We start from the raw sequence: 13,273 nt of genomic DNA, 5'->3' as shown, positions 1-13,273 counted from the left end.
AATTTATTTTTTAAACTTGCATTGTTTTTAGCCAGAACTTTCCCAATGTCGCTTGCAAAACAAGTTTAATTTGGGATTTTAGATCAACGTGATAATTCAATTTGGAAATTTTATTTTTATAATTGTACAAATGTGTAGTGAATATTTGTTTATTTTATATTTAGTTATATAGAGAGAATCAAAACAAATAAATCACTAGGATATTTATATTCATTTTGTAAATATTTTATATTTGTATTGTAATAGTTTGTTTTTGAATTTTAAATCGATAGGATAAATAAATTTGAAATCTTAAATTGACAATTAATATTTGTTTTTTTTATTTTACTTTATAGTATTTACATTGACTTGTATGTAAATCAATCGAATGATGAGTAAAACACTTAAAAAAAAGGTTTTACTTTTACTAATGTTATTGAGTAAATCACTTTGTTTTTTTACTTTAACCAATGTAACATATCACTATTTTTCACATTTCCAGTAAGTTGTTGAATTTTAAATCGAAGCGATAATTAATTTTGAAAACTTAATTGAATTGCCAGTATATTATTTATATAAAGATTTAAATCAATCGGATTATAAGTATTTATATAAAATCTTCAATCAACCGAATGATAAACTTAACTCAATTTCAAACAACTCCACTTCGTTCTCAATGCTTACAGGGTATGCAACAATTGCAAGTGAGCTGGAGATGGAATTACTCGCAAAGCGCAATTCATCAATCAATCATTGTAAATAGTTAAAAGTTCCCTTTTTAATAACTCAAGCATCGATAGTCTTTATTGCTTAATTATTCAGATATTAATGCAGTTATTATTACCATCATCAACATCATTTAGCCAATTTAAAAGGGGAAATGCTCAACGACTTTTCCGCCTTTTTGTTTTTATACGAATTTTTCATTGATTACAACAACTGCAATATCGATGGAATAATTTTTTGACGGAATTTGAAACGAAAATAATTTGCAAGCTGGTGAGAAGTTGTCTAACTTCCTCAGTTTACAGAACCAATTAGAGTGCGGATGAGTTTTCGTTTCGTTTCGATTCGTTTTTGAAATTATGTCATCGTCATGCCAGGAACCCCAAAAATAACACTCCACAAGTGGGAAGCAAATGTTAACGTAACGGACACTATTTAATATTATAACCGAGTTGTCAAGGTCGTCATCGTAGAGTCAGCGAAATCATTTCAGGTTAGCTTGCGAAATGCATCCATCCCATATCCAATCCTGCCTCCGTCTTCATCGGACATCGCTTTGCTCTTTCAGCTGTCCATCTATCTCTCTGTCTTTCTGTCTGTCCTGGTCATAACCAGTCGTGCAACTTGTTTCTTTGTTATTGCCGTTGATCAGGTTCCCAAAAAAAATTGCATGCAGATTGCGGCACAAACTTCGTTGCTACTGCAACAACAACAGCAACGACTTCTGCTGCTGCTGCTGCTGCTGCTGCTGGGCTTTTGGAGTGGATGATATGCAGTTTTAGGGTCGCGATGCAAACTCAGACTCAGCGAACTCAACTTGCTAACCTTGGCAACTGCATGCGGACTGCACAAGTCTGTCCGTCTTGAGAGAGTGTCTGTCCTGTCCTTTTTGTTATGTGTTTTTTTTCTTGGTGGCATCATTTTGATTTCTTTTTCGGTTTTTGGCCAACTGATCGACTGGCTAAGTGAACTGGCCTTGCACTTACACAAGCTCACACTTACACTCACACTTACATACGCTCAGCTGGCTTTTAATTGATTTCATTTAAATGTACTGCAATTACATGTGAGTGCCCAGACCATACAGCGATTTAGGGACTACCCGGAAAGCACAAATACAACCACGCAAGCGTCTTTTTCACACTACAACAACACATTTACATACTCGTGCACACTCACACACACACATACACATATACACCTGCTGCGACACACGTACGCGCAAACTAACCGCAGATCTTGTATACGGCGCTGCCAACTTAGCTAGTTTTCCGCTATAACTGCGGGGAAAAGTTACATTTAGCGGCTTGAGGAGTAAAACATAGCTAAAACGGTGGAGAATTACATTTTTTGCAGTGAATTTTGTCGGATATTATAAAATGATAGTAAATAACGGCATTTTTACTTTTATTATATCCGCTACCAATAGGGTAGAAGGGTATTATAACTTTTGTAAAAATATTGCAAATTACTGCACTTTTAACTTGTATAATTGATTTGTTTAGTAAATGTATTATTTACTTAAATACATAAACGTAAAAAGTTAGCAAATTAATAATTTTTAACTATATTCATATATATTTTTTAACTTTCTGTTTTTGTTTTGTTTTTTGAATTATATTGTTTTCTTTTTTTTAATTAATAAGGAAATGAAACACTACTAGAAAGAACTTGCATTAAAGTTAATAATTTATCAAAATTTAACAAAATGTATGCCCTAAACATTTACAATGTACTCGCAACATTAGAAAACGTCAACATCTTACATTAAAAATATCATTTGTTGTATCACTTTTCATTGCATTTAAAATAATTCTAATGGACAATGGCAAAACAAAATTATATGACTTGTAAAAGCTAATTTGTTATTCGCAGTAGAATTTAGAATGCCAGTATAACCCACTGTTTTTATCTATTATCATAGATAGGACAAGCACCTTTTAAATATTGGTATAAATTAAAGCTACAAATGATTTTTCTAAAATTACATGTGTTCAAAATAATAATAGCATGGAAATGTCAGGAACTTGAAAAGCACTTTAATATATTAAATAATAATATAAATCTATGGTTCCGAAGTTACAAATGGTTTGTCGAAATTGTTTGTAGCTTGATTATGGTAAATAATTTTCCAAAAATAATTCTAGCTTTTAAGCGTGCTTTTCTAGCCACAGTAGTTGGCAGCACTGGGGCTATCTTGTCTATGTCTGCGTGACTCTGTGTGTTGACGCTGAATTTCCTTTACGACGAGTATAACTTCAAGCCAATTGCCCGCTTTGAGCTCAGTCGCTGCTGAGTATTCAACTGATTCAAATCGTATTCAATTTTTTAAAAGCAGCCAACAAACAACGAAAATAACAAACTTTAAAAGTGAGTTGCACAAAATAATCGTGTTAATTATTTGAGAAAATAAATAGCTCGCCAAACGCTGAATTCTTTATTTGCGAAACGTGCGCTAATCAGGCGTTAAACACACACAACGATCCTTAAACAAAGCAGACGCATAACGTCTGATGATTATTGTGAACCAACTGCCATTGTGAACAAATAGTTGTGCCCACTGTGTGTAAGACTTGTGACCTACCTCAGCAATGCATAGAATGCATTGTTTAAACTGTAATTAACAACGGTTGGCAAAAACAAATTGAAATAGAAGCAAATAAACTTAGTGTAAAGCGTGAAAATAAAGCAGGCGCTAATCAGAGACGCTAAGCAAGTTGTCCTTATGGCTGTGACAAAAGCTGAATGCTATGAACTGCAAGTCAAGTTCAAATTCGGTCAAACAAACAATCAAAACTCTTAATCAATTGTGAACGCTGCTTGTGGCATTTAATAATTAACAAATTCGACCAACTAAAATTGAAAACAACAAAAAAATCAACAAAACTGTGCAAATGTCTCAATTTGCGTGTGTAACTCTCTGAAACTTTGTGTATTACGTGAAAATCCATTTTGCATTGTTGAACTGACCCAAACGTCGCAACGCGTGAGAAGCTTGTTGTCCATCATGCCTCAAAGGGGGATACCCGCTTCTGTTCCCCTTTCCCCTCCCTCTTTTCATGTGTACGTGTGTGCTGATTGTTTGGGGCAAAACTGTTCAGAAGGCAGCAGCTAGCACTAAAAATAATGGCAAATATTGTGCTGCAGCTGATGCAAGTCTTTTGTTTAGCAAGGAAACTGTTTGCCATTTGATATTTGATATTTAATATTTGATAATTTTGTTGGTATTCAACCTTTGCCATTTGGCATAGTATTTCATCAAAAAAAAGCAGAAAAACACGCCCACAACTTAAATATTGGCAATCATTTATCTGTCTATATAAAAAAAAAGGGGCCTGGCCCACGGGGCGTATGAATTACTCGTACGCTAGCATACAACTCGCTTGGCTTAGCTCTTGGTATTAGGCCTCTTATTTGTGTGTTTAATTATGGCCGCGATTAGTTAAATATCACAACTAAATAAATGGACACCCGGTCGTATACATAATGCACACTTACATATAATTAATAGCTTGCACTTATTGCTCTCAAAAGGGGTTTATGGCCATGTTTAATGATCATCATCACCGCAGTATGTTGCAAGTGTGTTGCACCAAGTGAGAGAGAACTTTATTACACACGATAAGACAAAAAAATAATGAATCCAACTTTCCTAAGCATAACCATATTTCCATTGAAATGTTGTCGGGGTTAAAGCGCTAACTCAAAACAAATAAAGTGCGAGTCATTTGCTCGGCGCTTGCGGCTCGAACAAAAATGGGTTAAGTTATGCACATAAACTGTGGCTGGGAAACAAAAAAAAAGTGTAAACACAGCAGCAGACTGAGCAGCCACAGCAACAACCACCGCAATCCCTTCACGCCAATTACGCCTAAAGTTGTTTTGTAAATCGCACTGACATTGAAATAGAATATTTTCGCGCCGGACTAGGTTAAGCAAACAAATTGTCACAACCAACAAGTGGGCTTGATTTGCAATAAACATTTTAGCATTATTTTTTTTTTTTACACACCTGATCTCAATTTCATTTACAGCCATGGAGCTATTGAAAAGCGACGCCGATGCCGACATCGATGCTGGCATCTCTGAAATTGCCAACTATTATGCCGGAAAAACAATACTCATCACGGGCGCCACGGGCTTCATGGGCAAAGTGCTCGTCGAGAAGCTGTTGCGCAGCTGTGCTGACCTTAACGCCATCTACCTCTTGATTCGCACCAAGAAAGGCGTCGAGCCAAGTGTCCGCAAGGAGCAGTACTTTAAATGTGTCGTAAGTTTCGTTCTCTGATTCATCACTTCAGCAATTTTAATTGATCGGAATGGATCAGTTGGAAATGCTTGAAATGCCAGCAAAATGTCACAGCTGTCATGTCTTGTGTGATACGTGAAAGTGCATATTTAACAGCTACACAGAGAGAAAAAAAGTCAGCGAAAGAGTTGCAAATCGTAAAAGAAAAGAGCTGACAAGAATCTTGATGAAACTTCATTATTCCGATTTATTAAGATATGAAACTCAAATACCATTAAAATACTAAATAGAAGAATCAGTTTGTAAAAAATACTGAGTCTAAGAATGTTGAAAAGAGCTGCCAAGAATCTTGATTAAAGTTCACTACTCCGGTTTAAGATATAAAACTGAAATACCGTTAAAATACTAATTAGAAGATTTCTCAATTTATAAAAAATACTGAGTCTAAGAATGTTGATTGGAATATTCTTTTTCTAATATTATCAAGAAAAAAGAATACTCTACTATAAGATACCCGCTACCTTTTTTGAATAAGCAAAACTGTGCGGTATTAAGCTTAAAATATACCAAATATATACCACAAAAAATGCTATAATATATGGAGAAGGGTATTTTCGGTATATTGAATAGTACTATTTTTGAAATATACCACCGCCAACTATTCTAAATAAAAGCGAAACAGTGCGGTATCAATATTAAAACATACCTTAAAAATATATCAAAGGCAATATTTGGTATATTGAATAGAACTACAATCAAAATAAATCATAGTGTACAAAATATACCAGATTGGCAGCCAAAAATACTAAGACTCGTAATTAGTAGGCGTTCCCATAGCGGTATTAATATTAAGATATACCAAATATATACCACAAAAATGCAATAATATATAGAGAAGGGTACATTCGGTATATTGAATAGTACTACTTTTTATCTATTCGAAATAAAAGTAAACAGTGCGGTATCAATATTAAAACATACCTCAAAAATACTAAATATATATCAAAGGCAATCAAAATATACCATAGTGTTCAAAATATACTAGATTGTCAGACAAAAATACTAAGACTCCTAATTAGTAAGTGTTCCCATAGCATAGCATTCAAAGCTCGGCAATAAGTCGACATAATCAGAAAATTTTCAAACAGAAATTCATTCTTTAAAATTATTTTGAAATGAATTGAAATATCGATTAATTAAATATTACATAATGAGAAAGAAATTTACTGACACCAAGAATAAGGATTAAAATTAGAAACCTTCATTTTATATTGCTTATATGTGAAACATTCAAAATATATTAAATAATATTTCAAATATTATACTTTAAATACGAATGATGTAAAATGAAGATTATCATTTTGAAGGAATGTTAATTATAATCAAGTCATTTCCGCAAGCTCTATTTTTAGCCAAACATTTTTCTCTCTGTGTATCTTAGTATACACATCTGTTACATCTCTTACCATTCATTGACTTTATCACGAATGAGTAATTTTCATTTCATTAATTTTACGAGTATTTCCCGTTTCGCTATTTCACAATGGGAATCCAAGATTGCCATTTATGTGCAGTATTAATATGGCTTAACATATAATTATAATTAGCTTGCTTAATAAATAGTAATCACAGATAAAACTTTATTCTAAGAACCATGACGAGACTTTAAGTTCCGCCCAAAAACCAACTTCAAGCACAATAAAACATAACCTCAACTTAAATGCATTTCATGTGTTTGAACTTGGGGTAAAGTGAAGACAAGTTATGAGTGCAATATTTGTAACACTTTAACCGCCGGAACTAACGCGTCAACTACCACGAAAAAAATGACCAAAAAATTAACGCAGCGTAAAATAATAATCAAATAAAGTACGCCATAAAAAAGCCCTAAAACACAGAAAACTTGCATGGAGCATTTATAAGTCAAGGTAATCATTATTGTAGTCGACGACGACGACGACGGTGAAAAAACCAAAAAATCCAAAATTACAATGACTATTTATTTTTGTCATAGCGAGACCGACATGGTCCATTAGAGGCGATTCTAAGACCCAAGTCCAACTGCAATTCTGATGTCTCACTTCGAGTGTAGTCATAATTAATCACCCAGAATTTTAACTGTTAAACATTGCAGATTTTCAGCAAATTATTGGAGAAGAACCCGGAGATACTGCAGAAGGTGCGCGTCATAAAGGGCGATGTGCTTGAGCCGAACCTTGGCCTGAACGACAATGACATCAACACACTCGCCTCCAATGTGCAGATCGTCTTCCACTGCGCCGCCAATGTGCGCTTTGATCAGCCGCTGCGTCCCATGGTTAACATGAATGTCGTTGGCACTCTCAAAGTGCTCCAGCTAGCAGAGAAGATGACCCATCTGCAGGCCTTGGTGCATGTCTCAACTTCATATTGTCAGTGCAACGAGCGTGTGCTTGAGGAACGCGCCTATCCAGCGCCACAAAATCCATTTACCATCATTGAAATGGTGGAAACAATGGACGATGCTGCTCTGGCGGAAATTACACCCAAGTAAGAGAGAAACAAGTAAAATAATAAAGGCAAAGCAGTCCGGTATTATTCCTATAATATACCAAATTAATGTATGACAAAAATACTAAAATATACCAAATGCTATATTTGACATATTGATATAGGAAAAATATACCATAGAATAGAAAATATACCAGATTGTCAGCCAAAGCAATTAAACCCCAAAATCCATTCTATAAACTTGAAACCAAAGCAAGATAATTCGAAATTGAACTGAGCTTATGTTAAATCAAGATCTAAAGTTTAGAAAAATTCTAAATTATTAGAATAAAAATGAGATACCCGCTACTTATTTTCAATAAAACTTTACTCTAATAAATTATACCAAAGGCTATATTTGGTATGTCGATATAGTACAAAGATCAAAAGTTTAGAAAAATTCTAAATTAGAATAAAAATGTAGAGATGAGATACCCGCTACTTATTTTCAATAAAACTGTACTCTATTAAAATATACTACAGGCTAAATTTGGTATATCGATATAGTACTATATTTTAAATATACCAAAAATCAAAAGTTTAGTAAAATTCTAAATTATAAGAATAAAAATGAGATACCCGCTACTTATTTTCAATAAAACTGTACTCTATTAAAATATATTACAGGCTAAATTTGGTATATCGATATAGTACTATATTTTAAATATACCAAAAATCAAAAGTTTAGTAAAATTCTAAATTATAAGAATAAAAATGAGATACCCGCTATTTATTTTCAATAAAACTTTACTCTACTAAAATATACCAAAGGCTATATTTGCTATGTCGATATAGTACTTCATTTTAAATATACCACAGAATACAAAATATATCAAATTATCAACCAAAGCAACTAAGACTCGATTATACTTTAAAAGGTCAGAGATGTCTCCTTCTGCCTGTTACATTCGTTTCCTAAAGGCACAAAGTTGTAATACTCTTCTAGTAGAATTAACATTCTCCATTTAAGAAAATAGTATTCTTAATTAGAATAATGAAAAACTTTCAAACCTCAAATCAATACCAAAATTCTAGAATTTCAAAATCTTAAAAATGCACCTAAACTTCAACTCCAATACACTTAAGAGTTTCGTTGCGATTTGCAGATTGCTTAATGGCTTGCCCAACACGTACGCTTACAGCAAGGCGCTGTCAGAAGATCTAATTTGCAGATACAACAAAAAGCTGCCAATAATCATCACAAGGCCTTCCATAGGTAAGTAGTTTAACTGGTTAAGCTACATGCAACAACATGCTAATGTCTTTATTCCTTTGGTTCTGCAGTGACGGCTGCCATCCACGAGCCGCTGCCTGGCTGGATTGAGGGCGTGAATGGACCCACTGGCCTCATGATTGGCGCTGCACGTGGCGTCATCCGTTCGATGCATTGCAACCCGGATTATGCATCCACGGTGATTCCCGTTGACAAGGCCATCAATGGCATGATACTCTGTGGCTATGAGCGGGGCAAGGCCAGCGAAAAGTTAAAGTCTTCCGAACAGAATCAGGTGGAGTTTTGCAATCTGTGCATCTCCAGCAAGGCGCTGATGTCTTGGGGCGAGAGCATTGAGACGGGTCGCAAGTTCTTCTATGAGACGCCGCTTAGCTTTGCGCTCTGGTATCCCGGGGGCTCAATTAAGCGCAATTATTATCATCATCTGTTTTGCGTCATCTTCTTTCACTATCTGCCCGCTTACTTTATTGACTTCTGGCTGCTGCTCTTCGGTCGCAAGCCCTTGTAAGTAAAACATACCATGCGTATAACAGTTCGGTATAACGGTTTACTTTGCTTTGCAGCTTGGTAAATGTGCAGCGTAAAATATCAACTGGCCTGAAATTGCTGCAGTATTACACAACAAAAGACTGGGACTTTAGGAACGAACGTTTTCAGGAGCTTAGCAGCACACTAAATGCCAAGGATGAAGAACTGTTCGACACCTCGGTTAGCCAGGTCAACTGGGATCTGTACATCAGTAATTATATACGTGGCATGCGCACCTACATTCTGGGCGAAAGCGACGATACTTTGCCCCACGCTAAAGTTGTACTGAGGCGTCTCTATATTCTGGATTGGGTCAGCAAAATTCTGTTCTACTCTCTAACGTTTTGGTTCTTGTGGACCCATTTGGATGGATTTGTGGAGAGGAGCGATGCATTCATACGCTCGTCACTACATATTATCTACCACGAGCAGAACAGCACAATACATACTTAATTTTATTTGTTAACTTACCAATAAACACTTTTTAATTCTTTATTTTTAACACACGCGCGCGTTTTTTTTCTTATTGGCTACAAATGGCGGTTATTTCTGTACAAAGTTACAAGTAGTTCAACACTGCTAAGTTATCGATAGCCCATTTGCAAGTACTTTGAAGCTATAGTGCGAGCTGGTATAAAAATACTGAAGAGTAGTAGAATAACATCGATGTTTGCTTATCGATTTTAGCATCAAAGTTTCTCCACCTCTAGTAGCGTTTATTTCGTGCGTGCATTTTTTGCAAATTGCAATAAAAAAACACCTTTTTCTTCTGCTTAAAAATGAAAATGGACGTAGATAACAAACCTGGCGATGCTGGTGTTGAGCTAACCGAAGCGGAAAACGAACTCTACGATCGACAGATTCGACTTTGGGGCCTCGAGTCACAGAAACGGTAAGTTCACAGGTTGCCGGCATTAGCAGCAAGAAGAAGAAGAAGCAGTACTCCTGCAAATACTTTTTTTCTAGACTTCGCACAGCAAACATATTAATTTCGGGGCTGAATGGACTCGGTGCCGAGATTACCAAGAACATAATTTTGTCGGGCGTTAATCTGGTGAAATTGCATGACGATCAACTGGTCAGCGAGGCAGACTTTTGCTCACAATTTCTGGCACCGCGCGAATCCTTGGGCAGCAATCGTGCCGAGGCTTCGTTGACACGAGCTCGCGCTCTCAATCCGATGGTGGATATATCTGCCGACACGGAGCCGCTGAAGGCGAAGACCGCGGACTTCTTTCGCCAGTTCGATGTGGTGGTCATCAATGGACAAAGCAACGAGGAATTGTTGCGCATCGATGGAATTTGTCGTGAATTGGGCGTTCGATTCTATGCCACCGATGTGTGGGGCATGTTTGGCTTCTACTTTGCCAGTCTGCAAAAGCATTCCTATGTGGAGTAAGTAATTGAATCCCTAGTTTAACTATTATGTTAATTGTTCAACTACTTTTTAGGGACACCTTCAAATATAAACTCATTTCGAAGCCAAACGAGAAGCAAAAGTTTGAAACTGTTGCGACGCCAGTACAACGTGAAGTCGAATATCCCGGTTACTCCTCGTGGATCGATTTTGATTTGAATGCTGCCACTTATCAGCGCAAATTGAAGAAGGATGGTCCTGGCATCATTTTGCTGCGTGTGCTGCAATCATTCCGCAGTCAGCATAACCGGGATCCCAGCTACAAGACCAGAGATGCAGACATTGAATTGCTGCAGAAGATTCGTGATGAACTGGCCCCCAACTCAGCGCTCTCCACCGATGCACTTGGTTTGCTCTTTGCACAGATTTCACCAGCTGCCGCTGTTGTTGGTGGCGTTGTGGCCCAAGAAGTGATCAAGGTAGTGACCAAAATGGAGGCGCCTCATCGTAATCTGTTCCTATTCAATCCGGAAACATGCATGGGATATGTTGAGTCAGTTGGCGTTAATTAAAATCTCGTAACCACATCAAAATAAATTAAAACTCTTCATCATTCATAACGACTGCCAGTCTTTAAATACTAAATATGCTTGGTTTTAATACAAAACGCACATTCGCAAATAGAAATTAAGAATGGGGGGAAAACTTATAATCAATTTGTGAGAATCTCCGCCGCACGATTCTCCATCAGCTTCTCCATGTTTGTGATGGCACCCATCCAAGTGTCCAGCGTGCTTGCCATGCCAGCGATTTGTGGACGATTCAGCACACGAGGTTGCACCCAGGACATGTTCACCACACCCGCCACTTGATCGATTTCGCCACGCACCAAATCGAGAGCCAACGCTTTCATGATGAGAAATTCGACTTCCTTGGCTGGCAATTTGGTCTCGCTGGCAATGTCGGCAAAGGAAATGGCACGTTCGATGACCGAGCGCTTGAATGTCATCTCCATGAGGCAGAGCAAAGATATCTTCTGGCGCAGCTTGACCTCCTGAGCAGCAAGATCGGGTATTTTGGACCAAATCTTCTTCATGTCATTGAATCTGCAAGGGGAATATCAAAGTTATTTCACAGCTCGCTTATTAGTACACAACTTTGAAGCAAAGATGTTCCTCCAGCCTGTTACAATCATTTGCTTCTTATGATTTCCTTCTACCCTCTAAAAACTGTCATAAACTGCACTCACTTGTTGATGTCACCCGTGTTGAACGCCTTCAGCAACTCCACCAGCCATTCGTTCTCTGTGTTTTGCAGCGACTCCAAAATGGGATGTGCCAACAGCTCGCCAATGTTGTAGACGCCGTCGCCCAGCAGGGCAGCAAGGCCCAAGAAGAATGCTTGCTGTGCCCACTGGTCTCTCGGATAATCATCGAGCGAACAGCCCAGGAACTGGAGTCCACAGCGATAGTATTCACTGTGCTTGCCCACACGACGATAGTACTGCGATGCCAGCATGTAGTACTTGCCATGGACAGGCGTCACATTGCCCGCCTCCTCGAGGACGTCGCGCAACTCTTCGATGATTTTCTTGGTGGCATTCAGATCGTTGAGATTGCTGAGATACAAGTTGCCCTGCATCACTTGCAGATACCAAACGGCTTCATCGCAGGTTTTCACTTTGTCCTTGAACTTTTCAAGGAAATCAATGGATTCCTTTTTGTCGCTGATGTTGTCGACGACTACCTCGAGTATTTGAATCAATCCATAGGGATTTATTCTGCAAGAATTAAACACTATTATTGTGTTTAACTATTGTGATTGCTGCGAACTTACTTTGTTTCGAAGGTGGAGATGAAATTCTGATACAACTGCAGTAAGGCTGTCTCATCCTGCAGCGATTCATGGCGCACAAAGACCACCAGCTTAATGGTCAACTCATTCCACAATCTAAAATTGAAATAAAGTTATAAAGTTGATTAAATTTAATGCGTTCTAGCTTGGTAACAAAAAGACAACAATAAAATGTTGTTGAACTATAAAATAATGTGTTTAGTTCAATTAAGAAACGGCATTTTAATAGCAGAACTGCGTATTAAGGGAAATAACTCCAAAACCAAATAAATCAGCACGGAATGTTTATCAAAACACGCGAAAAGCGTTCTTCTTACTTTTCATTGTACAGCTCTTCAATGAGTGTCCATTCGGCAGCGAGATCTTTGTTTGTGGTTTTCTTCTGTGCAGCCAGATAAGCTGTAACTGTCGCTTGGGGGTTCGACATTGTTTCTTTATTTGTAGCTTTACAATTTCCGGTTAATTTCAATTTAAAATTTGTATAAAAACACAACTTTTACGAAGACGACTCGGTGAAAAGTTGCAAATCACAATTAGAGATGGAGATTAGAGGTGTCAAAACATCGATAGGAAATCTATAGCGCCGTTAGGATATACCAGTATACAGATCAAGATCTGGTCACACTATATTTGGTACATTGGCATATTAAACCCAAATTTTGTTATGTGTATTATTGCAAATTGTAATTCAATAGATTTATTTGCGCAAATCTAGAATATTTTTGTTAACTCAATTAAATTTGGTATTTAATAACTGTTAACTTCATTCAAAATAACATGTTCAGCCAAGACACAAACCGACTGCTATACAGCAATC

At 37.0% G+C, this 13,273-nt stretch overlaps 3 protein-coding genes across 3 annotated transcripts; 2 read left to right on the top strand and 1 right to left on the bottom strand.

The window, feature by feature from the left end:
- The first annotated feature begins 2,992 nt into the window (after nucleotides 1–2,992).
- Nucleotides 2,993–9,742, top strand: LOC132785246 (putative fatty acyl-CoA reductase CG5065). Its single transcript, XM_060791239.1, has 6 exons — nucleotides 2,993–3,075; nucleotides 4,740–4,975; nucleotides 7,089–7,483; nucleotides 8,590–8,699; nucleotides 8,768–9,221; nucleotides 9,281–9,742. The coding sequence occupies exons 2-6, from the start codon at nucleotides 4,742–4,744 to the stop codon at nucleotides 9,696–9,698; spliced, it is 1,611 nt and encodes a 536-aa protein (XP_060647222.1). The 5' UTR covers nucleotides 2,993–3,075; nucleotides 4,740–4,741; the 3' UTR covers nucleotides 9,699–9,742.
- Nucleotides 9,743–9,927: 185 nt separating this feature from the next.
- On the top strand, nucleotides 9,928–11,184 carry LOC132785248 (SUMO-activating enzyme subunit 1). Its single transcript, XM_060791241.1, has 3 exons — nucleotides 9,928–10,137; nucleotides 10,212–10,640; nucleotides 10,697–11,184. Exons 1-3 carry the CDS (start codon nucleotides 10,025–10,027, stop codon nucleotides 11,172–11,174), a joined length of 1,020 nt encoding a protein of 339 aa, XP_060647224.1. The 5' UTR covers nucleotides 9,928–10,024; the 3' UTR covers nucleotides 11,175–11,184.
- A 28-nt stretch (nucleotides 11,185–11,212) lies between these two features.
- Nucleotides 11,213–12,994, bottom strand: LOC132785247 (26S proteasome non-ATPase regulatory subunit 13). The gene is made up of 4 exons (XM_060791240.1): nucleotides 12,774–12,994; nucleotides 12,439–12,552; nucleotides 11,852–12,382; nucleotides 11,213–11,708 (listed from the first exon to the last, which is right to left on the bottom strand). The coding sequence occupies exons 1-4, from the start codon at nucleotides 12,881–12,883 to the stop codon at nucleotides 11,315–11,317; spliced, it is 1,149 nt and encodes a 382-aa protein (XP_060647223.1). The 5' UTR covers nucleotides 12,884–12,994; the 3' UTR covers nucleotides 11,213–11,314.
- Between the last annotated feature and the right edge of the window lie 279 nt (nucleotides 12,995–13,273).

This window comes from Drosophila nasuta, chromosome 2R, assembly GCF_023558535.2.
Source record: "Drosophila nasuta strain 15112-1781.00 chromosome 2R, ASM2355853v1, whole genome shotgun sequence".
NCBI lineage: Eukaryota > Metazoa > Arthropoda > Insecta > Diptera > Drosophilidae > Drosophila > Drosophila nasuta.
The sequence above is the reverse complement of the archived record's forward strand: the minus strand, read 5'-3'. Positions and strand labels throughout refer to the sequence as shown.

Coding starts and splice junctions, on each gene's coding strand:
- LOC132785246 (XM_060791239.1), top strand. CDS start 4,742: ATGGAGCTATTGAAAAGCGACGCCGATGCCGACATCGATGCTGGCATC. Junction 7,484..8,589: donor CTGGCGGAAATTACACCCAA/GTAAGAGAGAAA, acceptor TGCGATTTGCAG/ATTGCTTAATGGCTTGCCCA. Junction 8,700..8,767: donor CATCACAAGGCCTTCCATAG/GTAAGTAGTTTA, acceptor TTGGTTCTGCAG/TGACGGCTGCCATCCACGAG.
- LOC132785248 (XM_060791241.1), top strand. CDS start 10,025: ATGAAAATGGACGTAGATAACAAACCTGGCGATGCTGGTGTTGAGCTA. Junction 10,138..10,211: donor GGCCTCGAGTCACAGAAACG/GTAAGTTCACAG, acceptor CTTTTTTTCTAG/ACTTCGCACAGCAAACATAT. Junction 10,641..10,696: donor CAAAAGCATTCCTATGTGGA/GTAAGTAATTGA, acceptor ACTACTTTTTAG/GGACACCTTCAAATATAAAC.
- LOC132785247 (XM_060791240.1), bottom strand. CDS start 12,883: ATGTCGAACCCCCAAGCGACAGTTACAGCTTATCTGGCTGCACAGAAG. Junction 12,553..12,773: donor GAAGAGCTGTACAATGAAAA/GTAAGAAGAACG, acceptor TTTCAATTTTAG/ATTGTGGAATGAGTTGACCA. Junction 11,709..11,851: donor AACACGGGTGACATCAACAA/GTGAGTGCAGTT, acceptor TTCCCCTTGCAG/ATTCAATGACATGAAGAAGA.